Source organism: Grus americana, chromosome Z, assembly GCF_028858705.1.
Source record: "Grus americana isolate bGruAme1 chromosome Z, bGruAme1.mat, whole genome shotgun sequence".
NCBI lineage: Eukaryota > Metazoa > Chordata > Aves > Gruiformes > Gruidae > Grus > Grus americana.
In genome coordinates, this window is record NC_072891.1 from 1,816,497 (window position 1) to 1,833,881 (window position 17,385).

The following is a 17,385-nucleotide window of genomic DNA, read 5'->3' on the forward strand; positions in this document are numbered from 1 at the left end:
TTACGTTACCCCAGAGAAAACACTTACGGTTATACCAACTCAACCCAGTTTATTTTTTTAACAGCAACTGAAGATGTCACCATCTGGAGATCTCAGAAATAAACTGTTCTCCTGGGCAAAACAAGTTTTTGCTTGTAAAAAAACCCAAACCATGGGTAAGCACCCAGTCCTGGTCCGATTAGATGTCTTTTCTCTGAGCCTGAGCCTCCTGCTCTACTGTTTGCAAAGCACTTTGAAGATACTCAACAATAAATGCGGTCATTACTTCACCCTTATCCCTCTGATGTATGAGTTAATGTTTTATATTTTTTGCTCTTTAGTCTTAACCTGGCCAAAAAAAAAAAAAAGTGCACTTTGCCTTTTGGGCTGTATTAAAGGAAATTCAACTGGTATGGAGGTCCCGTACGGAAAAAAAAAAAAAAGAATATGAAATGGTTCTTTCTCCAGAAAAATCTCCCCCAGCGTTTACAGATGAAAAACTATTTCCTTTTGGCGTCCTGATCTCTTGCTAGCCATCCTGAAAAGCTGGAACACCAGTACCTGTCTCTCCTATCATCTGGCTTCTCGGTCCTCTCCAGCCTCACGCCACCGGGCAAGAGATGGGGCAGGGCCCACAGCTCACGAGCAACTCCGGCGTGGAGGAACCACCGGGACCAGGAGTATCTCCAGGGAACACAGCAGTGACATACGGAGGCTCGTTAGTGGCTGCCGACTCATTCCTCGTTAGTTTGAGTTTGATTACGCTTTGGTTAATGCCTCCCCTGAGCCTTCCCAAATACTGACACATCCCTAGTACTTCCATAGGACTTAAACTACTCTTAGCTTATATTTTGCAGCCTCTTTTTACACCGCTCCCCCACCCGGCACGCTACTTGGTTGAGCACTTGTTCAGGACCATTTCTCATGGCTTAAATACGCACTATTTACTTACTAGGCTCGGACTAGACGTCCACCCTCACCTTTTCTCCTGCGGCAGTCCTAACTTCGTCTCACCAGTCCGCAGGCTATCTGTTCCGTCACGTTACAAATTTTCGTTATACCTTGAAGCCTTAAAAAATTCCCGGGAGAAGTTTGGGCGTATACGCTGTACAAAATGTTATTTTCCTTTTTTTTTAAAGATTCAACTGAGATTCATCACTATAAGCTCTGAACTGAGCTGCCCGCACCAGGAGCGCACGGAAGGACGGAGCTGATGGGTGGCCCCCATCGTCCATCCTCCGTGGCACCGCATCAGCAGACGCCGCCGGCACAGGGCAGCGAGCATCTCGTGCTGCGGAAGATGTAACCGCCGTGAGGGTATCAATCTGAATTATTGCAGGAGCCATACGTTCCCCCCTGCGCACAACTGGGTAAGTTATTGCGCTTGAATCTTTACTCGCGTTTTTCTCCCCTATTTTTTACTGGCGTCAAATTGTCGCAGGGTTTGTACGGCTGATATTTCATTTTTCCCTAGATGGCAGAGACAGAAAATACCTACTGAGCCACCCAGGTCAGTACCAGGTTGTTCTGTATAATATGCTTTATTGTGCTTCGTTCAGCCAAGTTTTAATTAACTTAAGAAATATGACTTTCCTCCACCAAAGGCTTACAGGAGATTATTCCATCACCTTCAAGTTTTTGCTCTGGGGAAGGACACATGCATTATCCAGCACGACTTGGCCTCTACCCTCACTGCAGTCCTTTTGTTCAGGAGTTCAGTGGTGATTTTAAACTAAGAACCTGCTGCCAATAAAAGCCTGAATCTAAACTCTTTGTGTCCCAGTATGCTTCTCTCCAGGCAGGTCAGAAACAAAGTCCTGCCCACCAACAACCTCTGTTTTGAGGAAATTCAGGATTTTTCCTGTTGTGCTACATTTAAGATCCGTTGTTTAATTTTTGTTGCCCCATTTTTTCCCCACTTTCAGTGCAGCAACGGTTCATTTGGGGCAACTTGGGTGAGATTCACCTGCCCATACTATAGACGTTTAGAACTTAAACAGCAAATCCAAATCCGCCAGCTTCCGTTTCAAACCCACTGACTCCACTCCTCATTTCTCATAAAAGCTTAAAAAGTTTTGTGCTTTTTTTTGTCCTTTTATACTCTTTTAGAGAAATCCTAAAGATTTTTTCCCCATAATTTTCTATACACTGGTTTGGTAGGGTTTTTTTTTTTTTCAAGTATATGAGAATTATCTGGAGAAACAGTTCTGGATGCTTTTTACCGGAAGACTTTCGGAGACAGATTGGCTGGAGGGGATAACGTCCTCCCAAAGCTTTCGTGTTTCTCAGCCGTGCAGGGGCAGGGCTGCAGAGTCAGAAAGTCTGACAGCATCACCAGGCACAGATAATTTTTTTTTTTTTCCCTTTTAAATCAATGGAATTGATTCTTTCCTGCGCCTGAATTACACTTGGCAGTATAAACAACAGAGAGGTGTGCACGGCAGACTTATTTTTCAAGGTTCACCAGGTCAGGGGTACTCATTCTCTGCAGGCTGGAGGACAAGGGGATGTTCTCCACTCGCCAGCAATGAGTGACACCCCCAAACCCAAAAGATCGAGCCCCAAAACGCAGTTCGGTCCCAGAACCCACGCCTCCACAGCACAAATGTTATTCCCCGCATCTATTTTGAAGCCGAGCATCGGCTGCCTTTTCCTTCCACCCCGTGATTTGAGAACGTACTTCCTCTGCTGCGCCGAGGAGCGCCTGGTGCAGATGACGGCCACCACCACCACCACCACCACGGTGATGACGCCGACGGTGACGACGATGATGACAAGGAGGTTGCTGTTCTTCTGGGGTGTGACGCTGCCGTGGGGAGGGTGCATCTGCCCGATGGGGGGCTCTGAAAGAAGACAGACAACCGGGAGATGGTTAGCGCTGGGATTTGCTCCCCTCCCTCTTTAGGAGTCATCCATAAAATAAAACACATAAAAAAGCCTGTCGGGTGGCACGAATTGCTCTGAAAAAGCAGACGGAGGGTACCGAAGGGTGTCATAAAGAGCTGAAATTTATGTCTGGCTGCATTTCAGCGGTATAGCAAACCGGAAAATATTTAAGCAGTAACGACTCTGCGTTTTCTGGGTGCTAATAACCTGATGTTGGGAGTCAATAACGCTCATTTTTGCTATTATCAGCTGAAAATGGAAATACAGGGACTATGGATTTTTTTCTTTATGGCCTGTACAGTCTTTCTTGGTATTTACAGGCAAATACGTTATCTCGTGGATCAGCCAACCTGAATGCCCGATTCACCTGTCAGTACTGCATTCACCCCGCAGTCTCACATCAGATTATATTTTTTTTTTATTGCTATGCTGACCAGATCCCCGTGCAACACTTGAGCAGGTTAAGGGCTCAATCATTTAAAGTGATGAGCTTCCTTAGTTTCAATGCAGCAGCGAGACTGGGATTGAAAATAGCATCATTTCTAGAAAAAACTAAATATTCGGTGCAATGGGATGCAAAGGGAAGAGCTGTGCTATAGAGCGACCAAGATTTCACGAGAAAAGTAACCCAAGAGTTTCCGTACGGTGTCATCCCCACGACGTCCCACGTATAAACTAAACAACACTTGTCCGGGATTTCATTTTGCCTTTAGTACGACTGAAGGTGAAAGGAAAAAAAGGACAAATCTTTCCAAATAACAGTCTCAGTTAGCTATAGATGTAATTTAATTGTAATATTCTGCCTTGATTTTCTGACCTAATATCCTCTCTTTACCTAACTAATTATGCTATTTAAATAATTTGCCCTCTTCTCATCGCTTTTTCAGACAACTGAATAAGACAAGCAGCTGCGAGCGCCATCCTTTCAGCATTACAACAGTCTAGAGCGCAGAAATCCCAAAGATTTTGGGGTTCGCCTTCTTTTTCATCTCCATGCTGAATAAAAGGCATTGAATAGGAATATACCACATCAAATACAGCGGCTATCAAAAAGAACAAAATTTTTTCTTTCCCCACCCTTTACTGCAGGCTCTGGAAACTCTCTTGACTTCTCAAAAGTCAGTTTTCCTGTAATTACGACAAACTACTACGAAGAGCAGGAGGAAAGCCTAGAACACGCGACAGTGGTGTGTTGGTAACAAAATTTTACGTTCCCCGTCTTGGCTGAGGAAAATAACCGGTGCGAGTTAATCAGCTCTGTGCTTTGTAATTATTTTGTACTTTCAAACCTCACTCGATACCGCATTTGAGGGCATCTTGTCTGTTGTTTCATTCCATAATGTGAGATGACAACGGTTCATCAGGTAATGGAGACGGGGTCAGGAATAAGAAGTTATTGATAATGTACCTACAGCCCAGCTGGCACTGATGAGGTTCAGTTAATTTTTGTTAATCCGTGGGGTTTCCTCTCATTTCTTCCTATTTTAGGACAGGCTTAATTAATTTTGAAAAGATGGTATTTTCAGCAGAAAGCTTAAATTGAAATATAATAAGGTAAACTGCATTTTAGAATTCTTTTTAAGCTGATTTTTTTTTTTTTTTTTAGAGCTATTCCCATGGCCTGAAATATAGCTAAAGCATCTCTTGCGAGAGGATGACATGCCTTTGGGAGTACTGCGTCAGCTGGAAATCTGGCCGGTAGTTTGGGGATCAGCTTTAAGAAAGCCAAAACAGAATATATGGTGTCCTGACCCTACTTTTTGTTAACATTTCTGGTTAAAACTACTGTCTGTTTTGCAGCAGATAGTTTGCCCAATGGATGGGATTTTTCAACAGCTGAGATAACTCTTGCCTACAAAACGCGTAGCGAGCGTGCGACCTGTGGGCACGTTGGGTGGTCCCCAAACCATGAGAGAGAGGAACGAGAGAGCAATAAAGAGAAGAAAAGCAGGAGGTAGTCACCAAAACTGCACTTAATTACGGAGCACGGTTGGACGGAGCCTGTATTTACCGTTCAGACTGCTCCTGTCGATCAGGTTGGTGTCCACCGGCCAGTAGGAACCATCCCCGTGACGACCTGTTGGCAGAAAAAAAAAAAAAAATGGATCGGACACGGCGTGACAGGTAAACCAGCAAAGTCAAGTGTGCTGCTTGAGACAGCGCCTGTCTGATAACGTTTAAAACATTAAACAGCGCGGGAGAAGTCATCCCATATGTCCTGGGGAAAATCCGTCATCAAAGCGGGCTATGGAAAGCAAGCTGATTTTCGGCCCTTTGAGCAGCTTGCCTTGTTCTGTTGGGTTTTTTCCCTCCTCCAAATGTGCTCGTTAGAGTGACAAACGAAGGTGCGATGGCAGCATCCGTCTGTGCCCCCTCCACGGGTGACGGGAATAATTCAGACAGCTGCTCTCACACACAAGCACAACGGCGGCAGAGGGACGGTGCTGCACAGAAGATCGCGAACGCGTTCTCCACCTGCCAGGTGGCCTTGCACCGCTCGTAAGCAAGCTCTTTGAATTTATTTCCCTGCTTGTGGAAACACAGTTGTGGAAAGACAACTCCACAACGGCTTGGGTTTTACAAAAAGATCGCCTCTTTTCTAACCCTGACGTAAAACTAAAAAAGAAAAAAAGAAGGGATGCGATTATTATTCAAAAAATGTTGTGGCTGTTGAGGCAATATTTGCACTCCAAATTACTGTCACAGAAATTGAGGTCTTCATCTTTTCCCTCGCTTTGTTTTGTCCTGTTTATCAGCTTTGGGCTAAATAGCTGTGATATAGAATCACAGAATCATGGAATGGTTTGGGTTGGAAGGGACCTCAAAGCCCATCCAGTTCCAACCCCCCTGCCATGGGCAGAGACCCCCTCCACTAGCCCAGGTTGCCCAAAGCCCCATCCAACCTGGCCTTCAACACTTCCAGGAATGGGGCACCCACAACTTCTCATAGTATGTCCATGTTTCTGTTTCCTCATGTCCGACAGAAGGAGAATCACAAAGGTTGGTAAAGTCCTACCAAGCTCCTCTTCATCTCTACCAGGATGGGAGCGAGCAGTCAAAGTCCACGGCTGAAGTGGTTTGGGGTAAAAGCCGTTCTTCTGGTAAAGACCAAGCTTATGCCAACAGCACGCTCTTGGTATGGGCGTACTGCACTATAGCAAAGCCCAAAATGTCTCCATCTCGTTCCTCCAAAGCTAATTATTTTTTCATTTAAGTCAAATGAGCCCTCCCAGGTGGCACAGCCTCAGCTGATGCAGTAGTGCTCTGCTGGGACAGTGGTTCAGGGGAAAGACATCTTCCCCCAAGATGGGCAGAGGCTGCTGGAGCACCACGTCAACGCCAACTCCATGAGACACTATCTTTTTTGGTTCTGCCATCCCTTAGGTCAGACGAATCGTACCCGAGGGCAGGGAATTACCAGGGATTATTCCAGGTAACTTCTACATCAACCAACCACCATCTACGTCAGATCTCTTGGCAGATTAAACACAACAACTCCCATTTTCTCACTTTCCTGCAGTTTGTTGCTGCTGTGCGCCGTTAAATAACTCCCGTATTCCTCTCTAGAGCTACTTGTATTTCTGTGGATTGCGAAGAAATTCACGTGCATAACTTGGTCTACCAAATTGGAAAGTATTTTGTGATGAATGGCCCTAAATAAATGGAAGATGATTATCATCAGAAGAGACTTCAATGTAATCATCTTTTCAATCAGCATAATTGCACAGCTACAACAACTTGATCCCAAGAAAGCAAGGTTGCAAAATGTTTAGCTGTAAAAGCAGATAAAATAGAGATAAATGTAAGGTCTATGGTAATTCTGTTTACCAAGCTGACACTCTAAAGTGTATAATACTATTCATAGTATTACACTGCAGCAAGCAAATACGTCGCGACCCTGGGGTTATACTGTGCTTGGGAAACCGGGTAACTCCAGGGGAGATTGCTAAATGTTACTATTTTTTTATATTTAGCCCACACTGAAACATCTTAGCGGGAGCCTAACACATTGGAAAAATGTAGTCAGGATATTGCAGACTTCAAAAAACTAACCCTGCGTGCCCGACTCTGAAGTTTAGTACTTTTTTAATTAACACGAGCACTTTTCAAGGCATTATACGTGACATTTTCATTGTAAAAATATTTGTGTGAACAGCTGCCCGTTTCGTTTCCGGCTCCAATACGGTGACTGCTACCTGGAGAGGCCACCTCTGATGCACTCTAAGTTTTAATATGTGAAAGGGTAGGCAGGGCTTAAACCCCTAAGGATTACCCGTGCTCCGTTCCAAGGCAACACACCTCCATGAATCATTTCTACCTCTAGCTTTCACTCCGCAACAGTTTTGGATATATTTCCCTTCAAAAAACCCTCAAACGATCTGCAGGAGCATTGCTACTTGGAGGCTGTTGCTTCACTTAGTTTCAAGGCCTCAAGGTTTTGAGTCCCTTTATAATAAGCTAATTTTAAAAGGAAGTTAATCTGTGTGCTTCTATTTAATCTTCATCTTAAATATCTGTACCGCACTCGCCTGTTCGCACCGTATTCACTATTGCTGTCGCTCTCCACCTCCTTCCCAAATCCACCGGTGGGTTTCTTGTCTTATAGAAGACAAGTACAAACCTCCTGTCTCACGGAGTTTAGACGTAAACCCTCGGCGTCGGCCAGAAAGTCACGTACGAGGTGAACATAACTCAACAGATACGTCCAGATCTCATTTGGGGTTTTTTTTTGGGGGGTCAGACAATGGACTCTCTCTTCAACTTCCACCAATTTCCAGTGGTTCTTTTTTCTTTTGTATTATTCCATCTTTTGGAACAAATCATTTTAACATCTTGACTAATCAGCTGTTTCTTTGAGAACTGCCTTTTTCGGGGAGGTTAAAGAGTCTTTAAACTTGATTTTCCTACTTTTTTTTATTGAGTTGTATTAAAGGTTGTAACATACTTTCAGAGGCAGCAAAACCTGCATCCAGACGAACAACCTACACACCATTTCTCACCTCTCAATCCTCTGTTTCACTTGTTTCCCCTCAGGTCTGTCTTTCAAATGTTTCAGTATCTCGAGTCCTTCTCTGAAAAAGCTTATCCTTTTCCCACAGCTGTTTCTCAGGTGCCATTATATGAAATAAACACTTCCACTTGGGCTTGTCAAGGCAAAAAAACTTCAAGTTGTCTGTGACAGCAACGGTTCTTCATCCTCTCAGGTCTCCAGCACTTGGAAACTGGCCAAAAAAATCCGTTGTCATTTTGCTGTAAATCTCTTTTTTTTTTTTCATGCTTTATGCTAGCAGCTTCCTTATTTGCAAACTTCAGGTATCCCCGCACGGCACGGGCAGATCGGGAGATGTTGAGGGAACGGAGCTGTGCTGCTCTCTCCTTGCAAGCTCGCTGCAAGCCAACTACCTGAGCTGAAGAGGGAATGACCTTGCTGTTGTACCGTCTGGTTCCCCTGAACCAGACACGGCCCTGCACTACCACTGTTGCTGTATTTTGCCTTAAATAGTCCAAAATACGGAGAAAATAAGCTGAGCGATACTCTCGCGTGTAAAAGCAGAGGCTGTAAGAGATATTTCCTGCCCCGCGGGTGTCCCCAGGGAGGTCCAAGCGTGCAAACTAAGTCATTGGCGCGCTCAGCCAACACGAGCTGTCAGGCATACCGTGCCATCAGAAACGCTGCTCTTCTGTTCCCACGGAAAAGCCAAGCTCGCTGTGTAAGGTAGTTGTGGTGCTGAGCACTCGGAAACCTGCTCCAGGACAGAGCAGAAGACAGCAAGTTGCCTTTGAGGGGGCAGCTCTAGCTAGAAACCTCCTTCAGCCCTCCTAGAACCTGGTGGAATAAGGATGCTCAGACATAGCAGAGTAAGGAGGATGGCTGAAAAGAAAGGGGCAATGGGAGCTTCTGCCCAGAAAAACAAAAACATCCCCCTAGCACCTTGTTCCAATTTGGTATCATCTTCCGGGAAGGTAGAAATACAAGTCCGAAGAGAGAAAGGTTGAATAATACATGTTATGCCCTTCAGTATTGCTTCAGAGCTTGCTCTTCATCCTGGAAGACGGACACCAGTTTGGCCTGCGACGGGTAATGCTGTGCGGCCACATCGCGTACGGGCACCCCCAGCTGGGAGGAGGAGCGGTGGGTCACACGCTGACCTCGGAGAGCATCAAGGTGAGGATCCACCTCCCCACACACGGCCGATCACAACCTCCCTCTTTGGTCAGTGCCGAGAGAAGGAAACCTCACAAACGTGACTGAGCCTGCTTATATTGGATGGGAAAAGCCGGTTTTTGAAGGTACCCGCCTCTCCCCACTGACCACGCTATTTGTCAGGCGTTGAGTCGTACAGTATTAGCTTCCATCACTGAGGTTCTGCATCCATCGGCATTTAAACAAGCCGGAGTATGAGGACTTGTGTCTTCTTCCCGTCTACGGTCAGTACCTGATAATGAAGGAGACACCCACGTTGTCCTGGTGACAGCTGAAGAGCTCGGCCAAGACAGGGGTGTTTGCAAATTCGCTTATAAGCAAATATAAACCGGCAGGCTTCTTGGAAAGATGCTGGGGGCAGAAATACAAGAGTAGGTGAACAGGTTCCACATCACCTGTTGACTTTCTAGTCCTCCTTTTTCAGTGCATCCGCAGGTAGTTGTCTCAACTACGTCTCAGTGTAGCAGGAAAGACAACCAATATTCAGGAATAACCTTTCTTCTTAAAATTTCAAGCATGCCTTGTTTTATGAGATGCTTTCTATTGCCTAGACCTTAAGAAAGAGTTCCTACACCTGCTTGGTAAACATAGCCAGATGACGGAGTTTAAAAGGTTCCCCCCCCCCCCCCCCAGAAGGGGTTATTCTGATAAATGGGATACTTCTTATTTCTTTTCTCTAGCAAAGAATGTTACAGACCACTGCATTATTTGTTTAGGAAGCAGCTCTTTGAAAAAGATCTGAACTGCTCATCCTTTCACTGCCGCGACGCTCCGAGTTTGCAAAATAGCTTCAGAACCGAAAGCCTGGAGCCATCAAAAGCTTCAACAGAACAAAAGAGGCAAACTCGATGCCTTCTGCAGTCACGCTATGAGACGACGTGACTGTTTTGGGGCCGATATCAGGCTGTAGATGCACCGGCAGCCGTTTTCACGCAGGAAGGCATATGCAGAAAGGTTTCAAATGGGCAAACGGCAACACGCCTGCAAGATGCCAACGCGGCAAAGGTTGAACTGCAGAAAGCCAAATTCCAGGCGTGACTACGCCGCGCTTCAAACCCTCTCGCTCTGAAAGCCGAAACGAGCGGTGCGACGTGAACTCACGAGATGCAGAGCACCGAGGTGTAAAAGAGAAGGTGTGCGGTCGAGCACCCAGCGTTCGTTCCCTGTTCAGGAGAGGCAAAGTCACCCAGCATTGCTTGGAAACCCTTCCGCGTGCCTCCGGACTGGATGCGAAACAACGCAGCCCACCGTTTTCCTCGGGATTTGGAAACAAAAGCTGTGGGTGTCTGTCAGGAATGATCTCCAGGGGCTTTCTGTGGAGCCTGGCTATGGTCACTGGTCCAGTTCTGGGCATGGGGAACAGGAGACATCCCACTGGCCTCACCATGGTAGCAAATATTAGATCTGAAGCTGTAAATATCCAGATTATGGTTTAAAAAGAGTGATGTCATATTAAAAAAAAAAAATATCGTACCTGTATTCCACATGTAAGAGCTTTCCATAGTGATATATGAATTCATCTAGGTAGTTTATATGACCCATTTCACAGGAGGTATGTTTTCAGAAAACAATTGAACAATCAAACCTATTGAAATTTCCTAAGATAAGGAGAAACATTAGTTTAAAATGGTCCAGGTTTCCTTTTACCCAAATTTACAGGGGATTTTATAAAACACTTGTGGTTCAAAGGCAGAAATTGGCTCTTTATGCTCTTGCAGAGATCTAATTCCGATGGCAACAAAGACCTGTTGACGAGTCCTGTATTGGCAAAATACGGCCTAAAAAATTGAATATTATTTTATCAAATGAAAACTGGGCCAAGATAAAACACAATGAATTAATCTCTTCTTTGCCCAGTTTGCCCCTGTATATATTTCAGACGAAAACCATAAATAGACTCCAGGAAGCCTCTACCACAGCTCATCTGCGAGCAGCTGGCCCTGAACCACAGACATAAGGTTTGTGACAAAAATTCTCTCTCGAGCATCTGAAACTGTAATTTTATTCTTACTTTTATATTGCCATTTTTACTACCTTTGCATATGCCCTGCTCTACCAGTTGCATACAGGCAAAATAAAAATCTGAAAGGAAGCCGACACATTTACGGGCTTGGCACCCACTTCGGATCTGAGGACACTCCCGGGAAACGTGTGGTTTGGTTCGCCACATGCCGCCGCTCCTCTCTCTGCCCTTTGGGTAACAGTCTCAGCACCCCGGGAACATTATTTGCATTTCCTCAACAGGATTTCTGCCAACCAAAGCTGAGAAGAGACGGGCTGGGCTCAATTCTGTCCGTCGCTCATGGGCAGAAGGAAGTAATGGAGGTGAGGCATCTCCTGCCTCCTTCCTCTTCTCACTGGTAGCCCCTTCCTGCAGCAGCTGGTCTCTGCTCTCCCAGGGAGCGCATTTGCTCTGACCAAGAAACCTTAGAAGCTCTCCCTAAACTCTACTCTCCTCCCCATCTTCTTTTTTGCACCCAAGGATGGCAGCAGTTCTACCGTCCCTTCCAGCAGATCCCACACCCGGGATCTTCAAAGCTCTACCACCTCATGCTCTGAAGCCTCCGTGTCTCTGCTCAAACACTCGTGCACGTCCCTCACCCTACAACAGTGCTTTGCTGCCGCGTTAAGTGGATTTTTCCTTCCTGAACTCAGGAACCACGAGCCGACCTTAGAGACAGATGACCTACCAGAGTTAATTCATGTCACTCAATAAGAATTGCATTTGTGGCAGAGATGGCCCTCGGGGACTTGTCCAAAGCACAGAGTAATTTAAAAGGCTCCCACTGACTTCACTAGGCACATTGGTTCAGCATGATTAAACAATTAGCTTTGATGATTTCTAAGGCAAACGAACTTTGAGAAACTCTGACTTTGCCTTACTGCTTCTGCTTGGAGTACAGCTACAGCGAGACCTGGCCCCGTCGACTTCTCTTTAACAGAGTTGCCTGAAGATCGAGGAAATGCAAGTGAAGACCTCAGACTTTGTCTTACGAGAATTTAGCATTGAGGTCACGTAAAAATGGAAACTGAATTCAGGTATCAACAGGCCTATGGAAGAGATAATAAAAGGCTGAGAATCTCTCCTCCTTATTTACAACAGCTCTAAAGAACGCAAACACAGTGTACTTCAACTACCCAGGCAAAAGACAGTATTTATGTCTTCAACTCATGCTGTGCATACCTGCTGTCTGCTAAAGACACGCTAACCTCATCTCATTTTTCTACCTTTTTTGACTCAAACCAAACCAATAAACCCCACCGTACCAAATTTATGTATGGCCACGCCAACCGTACAGTTCTGCCGCAACAGAGCAACACGCTCAGTGAAGAACTACAACACAAACTCTACTTTGCATCCAGCCTTACTTTTTTGAAAACGTTTTTTTCGGTCCTGCTTACCTTGTACAGAAACCTCTCCTAGGTTTTCCAAACCTGCCTGAAAAACGTTTTAAATGCAAATTTGAGAAAAAAAAATACTGACAATTCACATTGAGGCTTCTTTGTAACCTAACACTTTTACCCTTTAAAACCAGTTTTTATCTGTTCAAACCTGACATTTTCAATTTGTGCGTGCTGTGGTGCAAAAAATCGTACTGAGCAAAACAGTTTTTAATTTTATAATTTGTTTAACTTCCACTTCTTTCATCCGCTGAAATCAGAGGGTGAATTTCCAAAACTGGCTGAGCGCGGGTCTCTCTCGCCGTGAGACTCTACGTGGTACCTGATACGAGGTAAAGTCCTAGTGAAGAAATATAGAATCATAGAATCTTATGGTTGGAAAAGACCTCTAAGATCGTCAAGTCCAACCGTCAACCCAACACCACCGTGTCTACTAAACCATGTCCCCAAGTGCCACGTCTACACGGTTTTTGAACACCCCCAGGGATGGGGACTCCACCCCCTCTCTGGGCAGCCTGTTCCAATGCCTGACCAAATGCTCTGCGTAACCTCCAGGGATGCTCCAGGTTGCAGTAAAACCTATGAAAGGGCCTAAAGTTGACTTTGATCTTCTAAATAATGCTTTCTTGCCTTCCCTAGGAATGATCTACTGCAGGTTAACTCACTAAATTGGGCTAAGACAGTAGCTGTTAGGAGAGGCCAGGGATTTGAGGTTTACACCTCGCTTTTTGCCTTTTAAACTAGTGTGACGAGAGAGTTCAAATCCAAATAAACCTCCCGAGATCAGGTCTGAGTGTTCCAAATGTCACCGTGACTGTTTCCTTGGGCAGATGTCACATTAATGTACAACGCTCTTGCTGTAATTGAAAGAAATATGCAGGAATGAATAGGTCTAAAGGAAAAAAAAAAAAAGGAAAAAAAATATCCTAGCAACAGACTTCACAAGTAGTTGAGAGAGGAGCGGAGGAACTCTGACTAATCAGACATATATTTGTATTTGGAAAATGTAATGATAATGCCTTGAAAAGTTGACTAAACTTTGCTATTATTAAACAGGAGCTGCTGGTTTGAGAGAAAAGATTATTTATGATTTCTTACTGTGAGGCTTTTGAACTTTCATCTATAACCCACAAAAGGGTGCAAGAGGAGCCTGGAAATTATGCTGAGCTTAATTATACTTAATGTGAATTATTCAGAAGTGCAGCAGAGAGGCTAAAAATTTATTTCATACAAAGAAGCTTGACATTTTAATTGGTCCTTCAGAAAAGAGACAAAACAATTTCCTCTCCCGAAAATTTACATCTTCCCCATCAAAGCAGCAGCCTCAGCCGAGCAGAACTTCATTAACAAGATTAATTATCACGCCAGCGTCTGCCTCATCAGGTGTGCAGCCCAGGTGAAGAGCGCGGCCCCCTCCCCGGCGCTTTCTCCCCCCCCCCCCAAGGCTCCGGCAGAAAAGGCGACAGATTGAGGGCACCGTACCTTGGTCGTTAGCCATTTTGTCAGGGTGTTCGACTGCAAGAAAAGAGACAATGTCATTAGATGCCGACAGCTCCTCGCACCAAGACGACACATGACATCAACTATTGCGTTAGCAGCTTGGCGCAGCGCGGTGCTGCCGGCCCGCCCCAGGGGGCGGGTGGTGCAGACGGACAGGGTGAGTTTTACCATTCCTTTTTTTTTTTTTTTTTTTTCAGAGAGATCCTGGAGAACCGAGAGGACAAACACAGAATCATAGAATCACAGCGTATCTCGAGTTGGAAGGGACACGTAAGGATCATCGAGTCCAACTCCCCGCTCCTCGCAGGACTACCTAAAACTAAACCATACGGCCAAGAGCATCGTCCAGACGCTCCTCAAACTCGGAACACAGGTTGAACCATGCCTTATATCGGATATTTTCACCAAGTTCTTCCCGATGCGAAACCATTACCGCAGCATTTTTTTTTCACTCTCTTGTTCTTTTTCAATATCATCTGGGGAGTTTAATTAAGCAAGAAGGGAACGAGAAAGAGAGACACTGCTTCTTTGAATAATTACAGTCAAATCACCTGCAAGTTGAAAGCTCAGGCTGACTTATATTATCATTGTTTCAGCTTTTTACAAAGGGGTTTTAAACTATTTACATGTTTTTGCATAATAACCATAAAAGATAGCGTGATCTGAAGTGCACCAGACAAGACTTCAAAATTCAACAGATATATTAAAAGCTTTCCTGCACAGCTACAACTTCTGACTATTTATGATACGGCTGAGGGAATTAAACTTTCCTCGGATTCATAAGTAGCTACCATTGTGGAGCATTAACCAGTCCTCTGCTTAATAAATTATGCAAGAATCTTAAGGACAGGAAATTGGGGGAAAAAGAAGTGATTTGGCACATGAATCTGGAAGTCAAATAACCACTGCCTGCAGGTGCAGAGCATGCTGCTCCCCTGGCTGCTAAAATCACTACAAAACCTCCTCCGGATCATGGCATCGTGCTAGGAACAAACGGAGGCACTGAACCAGCAGTAATTCACGTTTACAGACATGTCTCGGGGCTCGGCGCCTGCGGCAGAGGGGGAACGGCTCCTTCGATAACCCCCGAACCCTCAGTTCATTTTTTTTTTTTTTTGTTCCCTCTCAGATTTGTTTTCGCCTGGATGCAGAGAAAAAAGAGGGGTACATGAAACCTATTGCCTCAAACTTTCTAGAAAACCGTGAGCCTTCCCCGCTGAGCCATACCCGGGTTATCACCTTTCCCTTAGGACAAACACATTCACGATATCACGACACCGTGCTCCTGACTGCGGTTCCCTCCGTCCGAGCGCCGATGCCCCTAAGACGCTGCCCTGGCACCGCTTGGCGTTTGCTGCCTTCTCCGGGCTCCGGAGGAGGCGAAACCCGTGACGTCTCCAGCGCCACGAAACGTCGCAGCCCGGGTGGGCGATATCTGCTCCCGGCGGGGAGCGGGGGTTCGCGTTTGGTGCCGGTTATGAACCGGGCTGCGTTGCTGAACCACGCCGCCAAGGCAGCATTAGAGGGCACTGCAGTGCTAGAAATGCTGCCCCACACCATCCCTGCCAAAGGGGGGGGTCAAGAGGGGGGATCGGCATCCTCCGCGGTTTCGGGGCTCTTTTGGAAATGGCGTGCAGTGGCAACTTTTAAGCTGGCGGCCTGTAGAAAGCCCATGAAGACAGTTTTCCTTGCTGAGCGTAGCACGATGGGGATATCTGAGAGTGTATTGAAGCTCAGCCCACGACCTCGTCCTCCCTCTCTCTCCCCCTTTCCACTCATCCCTTGAAAAACACATCTAATCCAGTGTTTTATTCATGCTTGATGTTATGTCTATCGGTGCATCAACAGGCAACTTTTTTTCTCCAGTTTATACGTATTGACGGAATGTTTCGTGTGATTCCGATAAGCAGAATACTACTCTCTAATTTTCTGTAATTAAAGGAGTTCAGGACACAAAGACTCATAGAATCCTAGAATAGTTTGGGTTGGAAGGGACCTTAAAGATCATCTAGTCCCACCCCCTGCCATGGGCAGGGACCCCCTCCACTAGCCCAGGGTGCCCAAAGCCCCATCCAACCTGGCCTTGACCACTGCCAGGGAGCCAGGGGCAGCCACAGCTTCTCTGGGCACCCTGTGCCAGGGCCTCAGCACCCTGATGGTGAAGAAGGTCTGTTTGTAAATGCTGGCTGAAATCCAGAATAGGTACGGTTGAGCAGAAGAAAGCATAAGCACATTTAATAATGGCAGTTCTGAGATTTGCTTGTTTCTGTAATAGATTGGGGGGGGGAGAAAAAAAATCACTGCCAAGTTATTGAAAAGATCAAGGAAATCCTCCTTCCTGTCTGTCACCGCTTCACTCATTCACTCTTCAGTTGTCACGCTTCATCGGGCAGTTGCAAATAAATTTCAGACGACGCGTTTACTTCTGCGACCTAACGAGTTTCTGAAAATTTATATGCCATAAAAGTAAGGTAACATCGAGAGTTGGAATTTAACTTCAGGGGAAATCCATGACAATACCCCGCGAAAGGCTGCAAAATGCCCGTACTGTTTGGGCATTCCCTGCTTCTCTTCCATATATACGTATGTATGTATAAGTAATATTTACTATAGTCATCCAGACTCAGTACGGAGTAAGAAAAATCCTAGTAACGACCTCAAATTTTGGCCCCAATTATATAACAAAAAAAGAAGTGGGATGGTTAATCGCATTTTATCCTTCTATTCCAGGTCCCTAAGAAAGCGTGTATCAGATTCTTCATGCTTCAAGTGATAAATTTAACCAGCCAAAGCACACAAAAAAAGCAGATCCTCAACTGATGTAAACCGTCCTAGATTGATTGAGGTTCACCGTGTAACGACAATTTACACAAGCTAAGGATTTACCCATTTGCCTGTGTATTATCATCACTGGAGCTGAGGTGGAAGAATATAAACTCATTGCTCCGTGGTAGCGTTATTTACTACTAAACATACCTCTTTCGCACAGATCACTACGTTTTCATTAGTAGAGGAAAGTCACTACAAATACTCACACGGCAATTACAACACAAGTAACAGCTTGCTTTCCTTGGAGGAGTTTTATGTGCTATAATATATGAAACGAGACGGGGGGGGGGGTGACTTAGCGGATCTTTGACGCTTTTTTAGTTCCTTGTGGTTTAAAACTCCCTCTGATCAGGACAGAGATTTGCCATCAGAGCGCGCATTACCATATGGCACACACACGTCTTCTGTTAATAATCATTAAGGGCAGGAAACCAACATTTTTGCATAATTCAGGACGCACTCAAGACTTCAGAAAGTCTTTTCACCTCAAATGTAGGGATAGATTTGTCAAAACCCCAGTTGAATATTATTGAACATGACATATTTAGGGTGGATATCATTAAGTATTCATGGCAGGGTATTAG

General features: G+C 45.3%; 1 protein-coding gene across 1 annotated transcript in view; it reads right to left on the bottom strand.

Annotated features, from left to right (window-relative positions):
• DCC (DCC netrin 1 receptor) overlaps nt 1–17,385 on the bottom strand; it is a 366,068-nt gene that overhangs the window by 39,810 nt on the left and 308,873 nt on the right. Inside the window, exons 20-22 of the mRNA XM_054809591.1 lie at nt 13,955–13,987; nt 4,877–4,942; nt 2,660–2,822 (exon numbers count right to left, since the gene is read on the bottom strand). Of these exons, the coding sequence (XP_054665566.1) occupies nt 2,660–2,822; nt 4,877–4,942; nt 13,955–13,987 (262 nt within the window). The remainder of the gene's footprint in view (nt 1–2,659; nt 2,823–4,876; nt 4,943–13,954; nt 13,988–17,385) is intronic.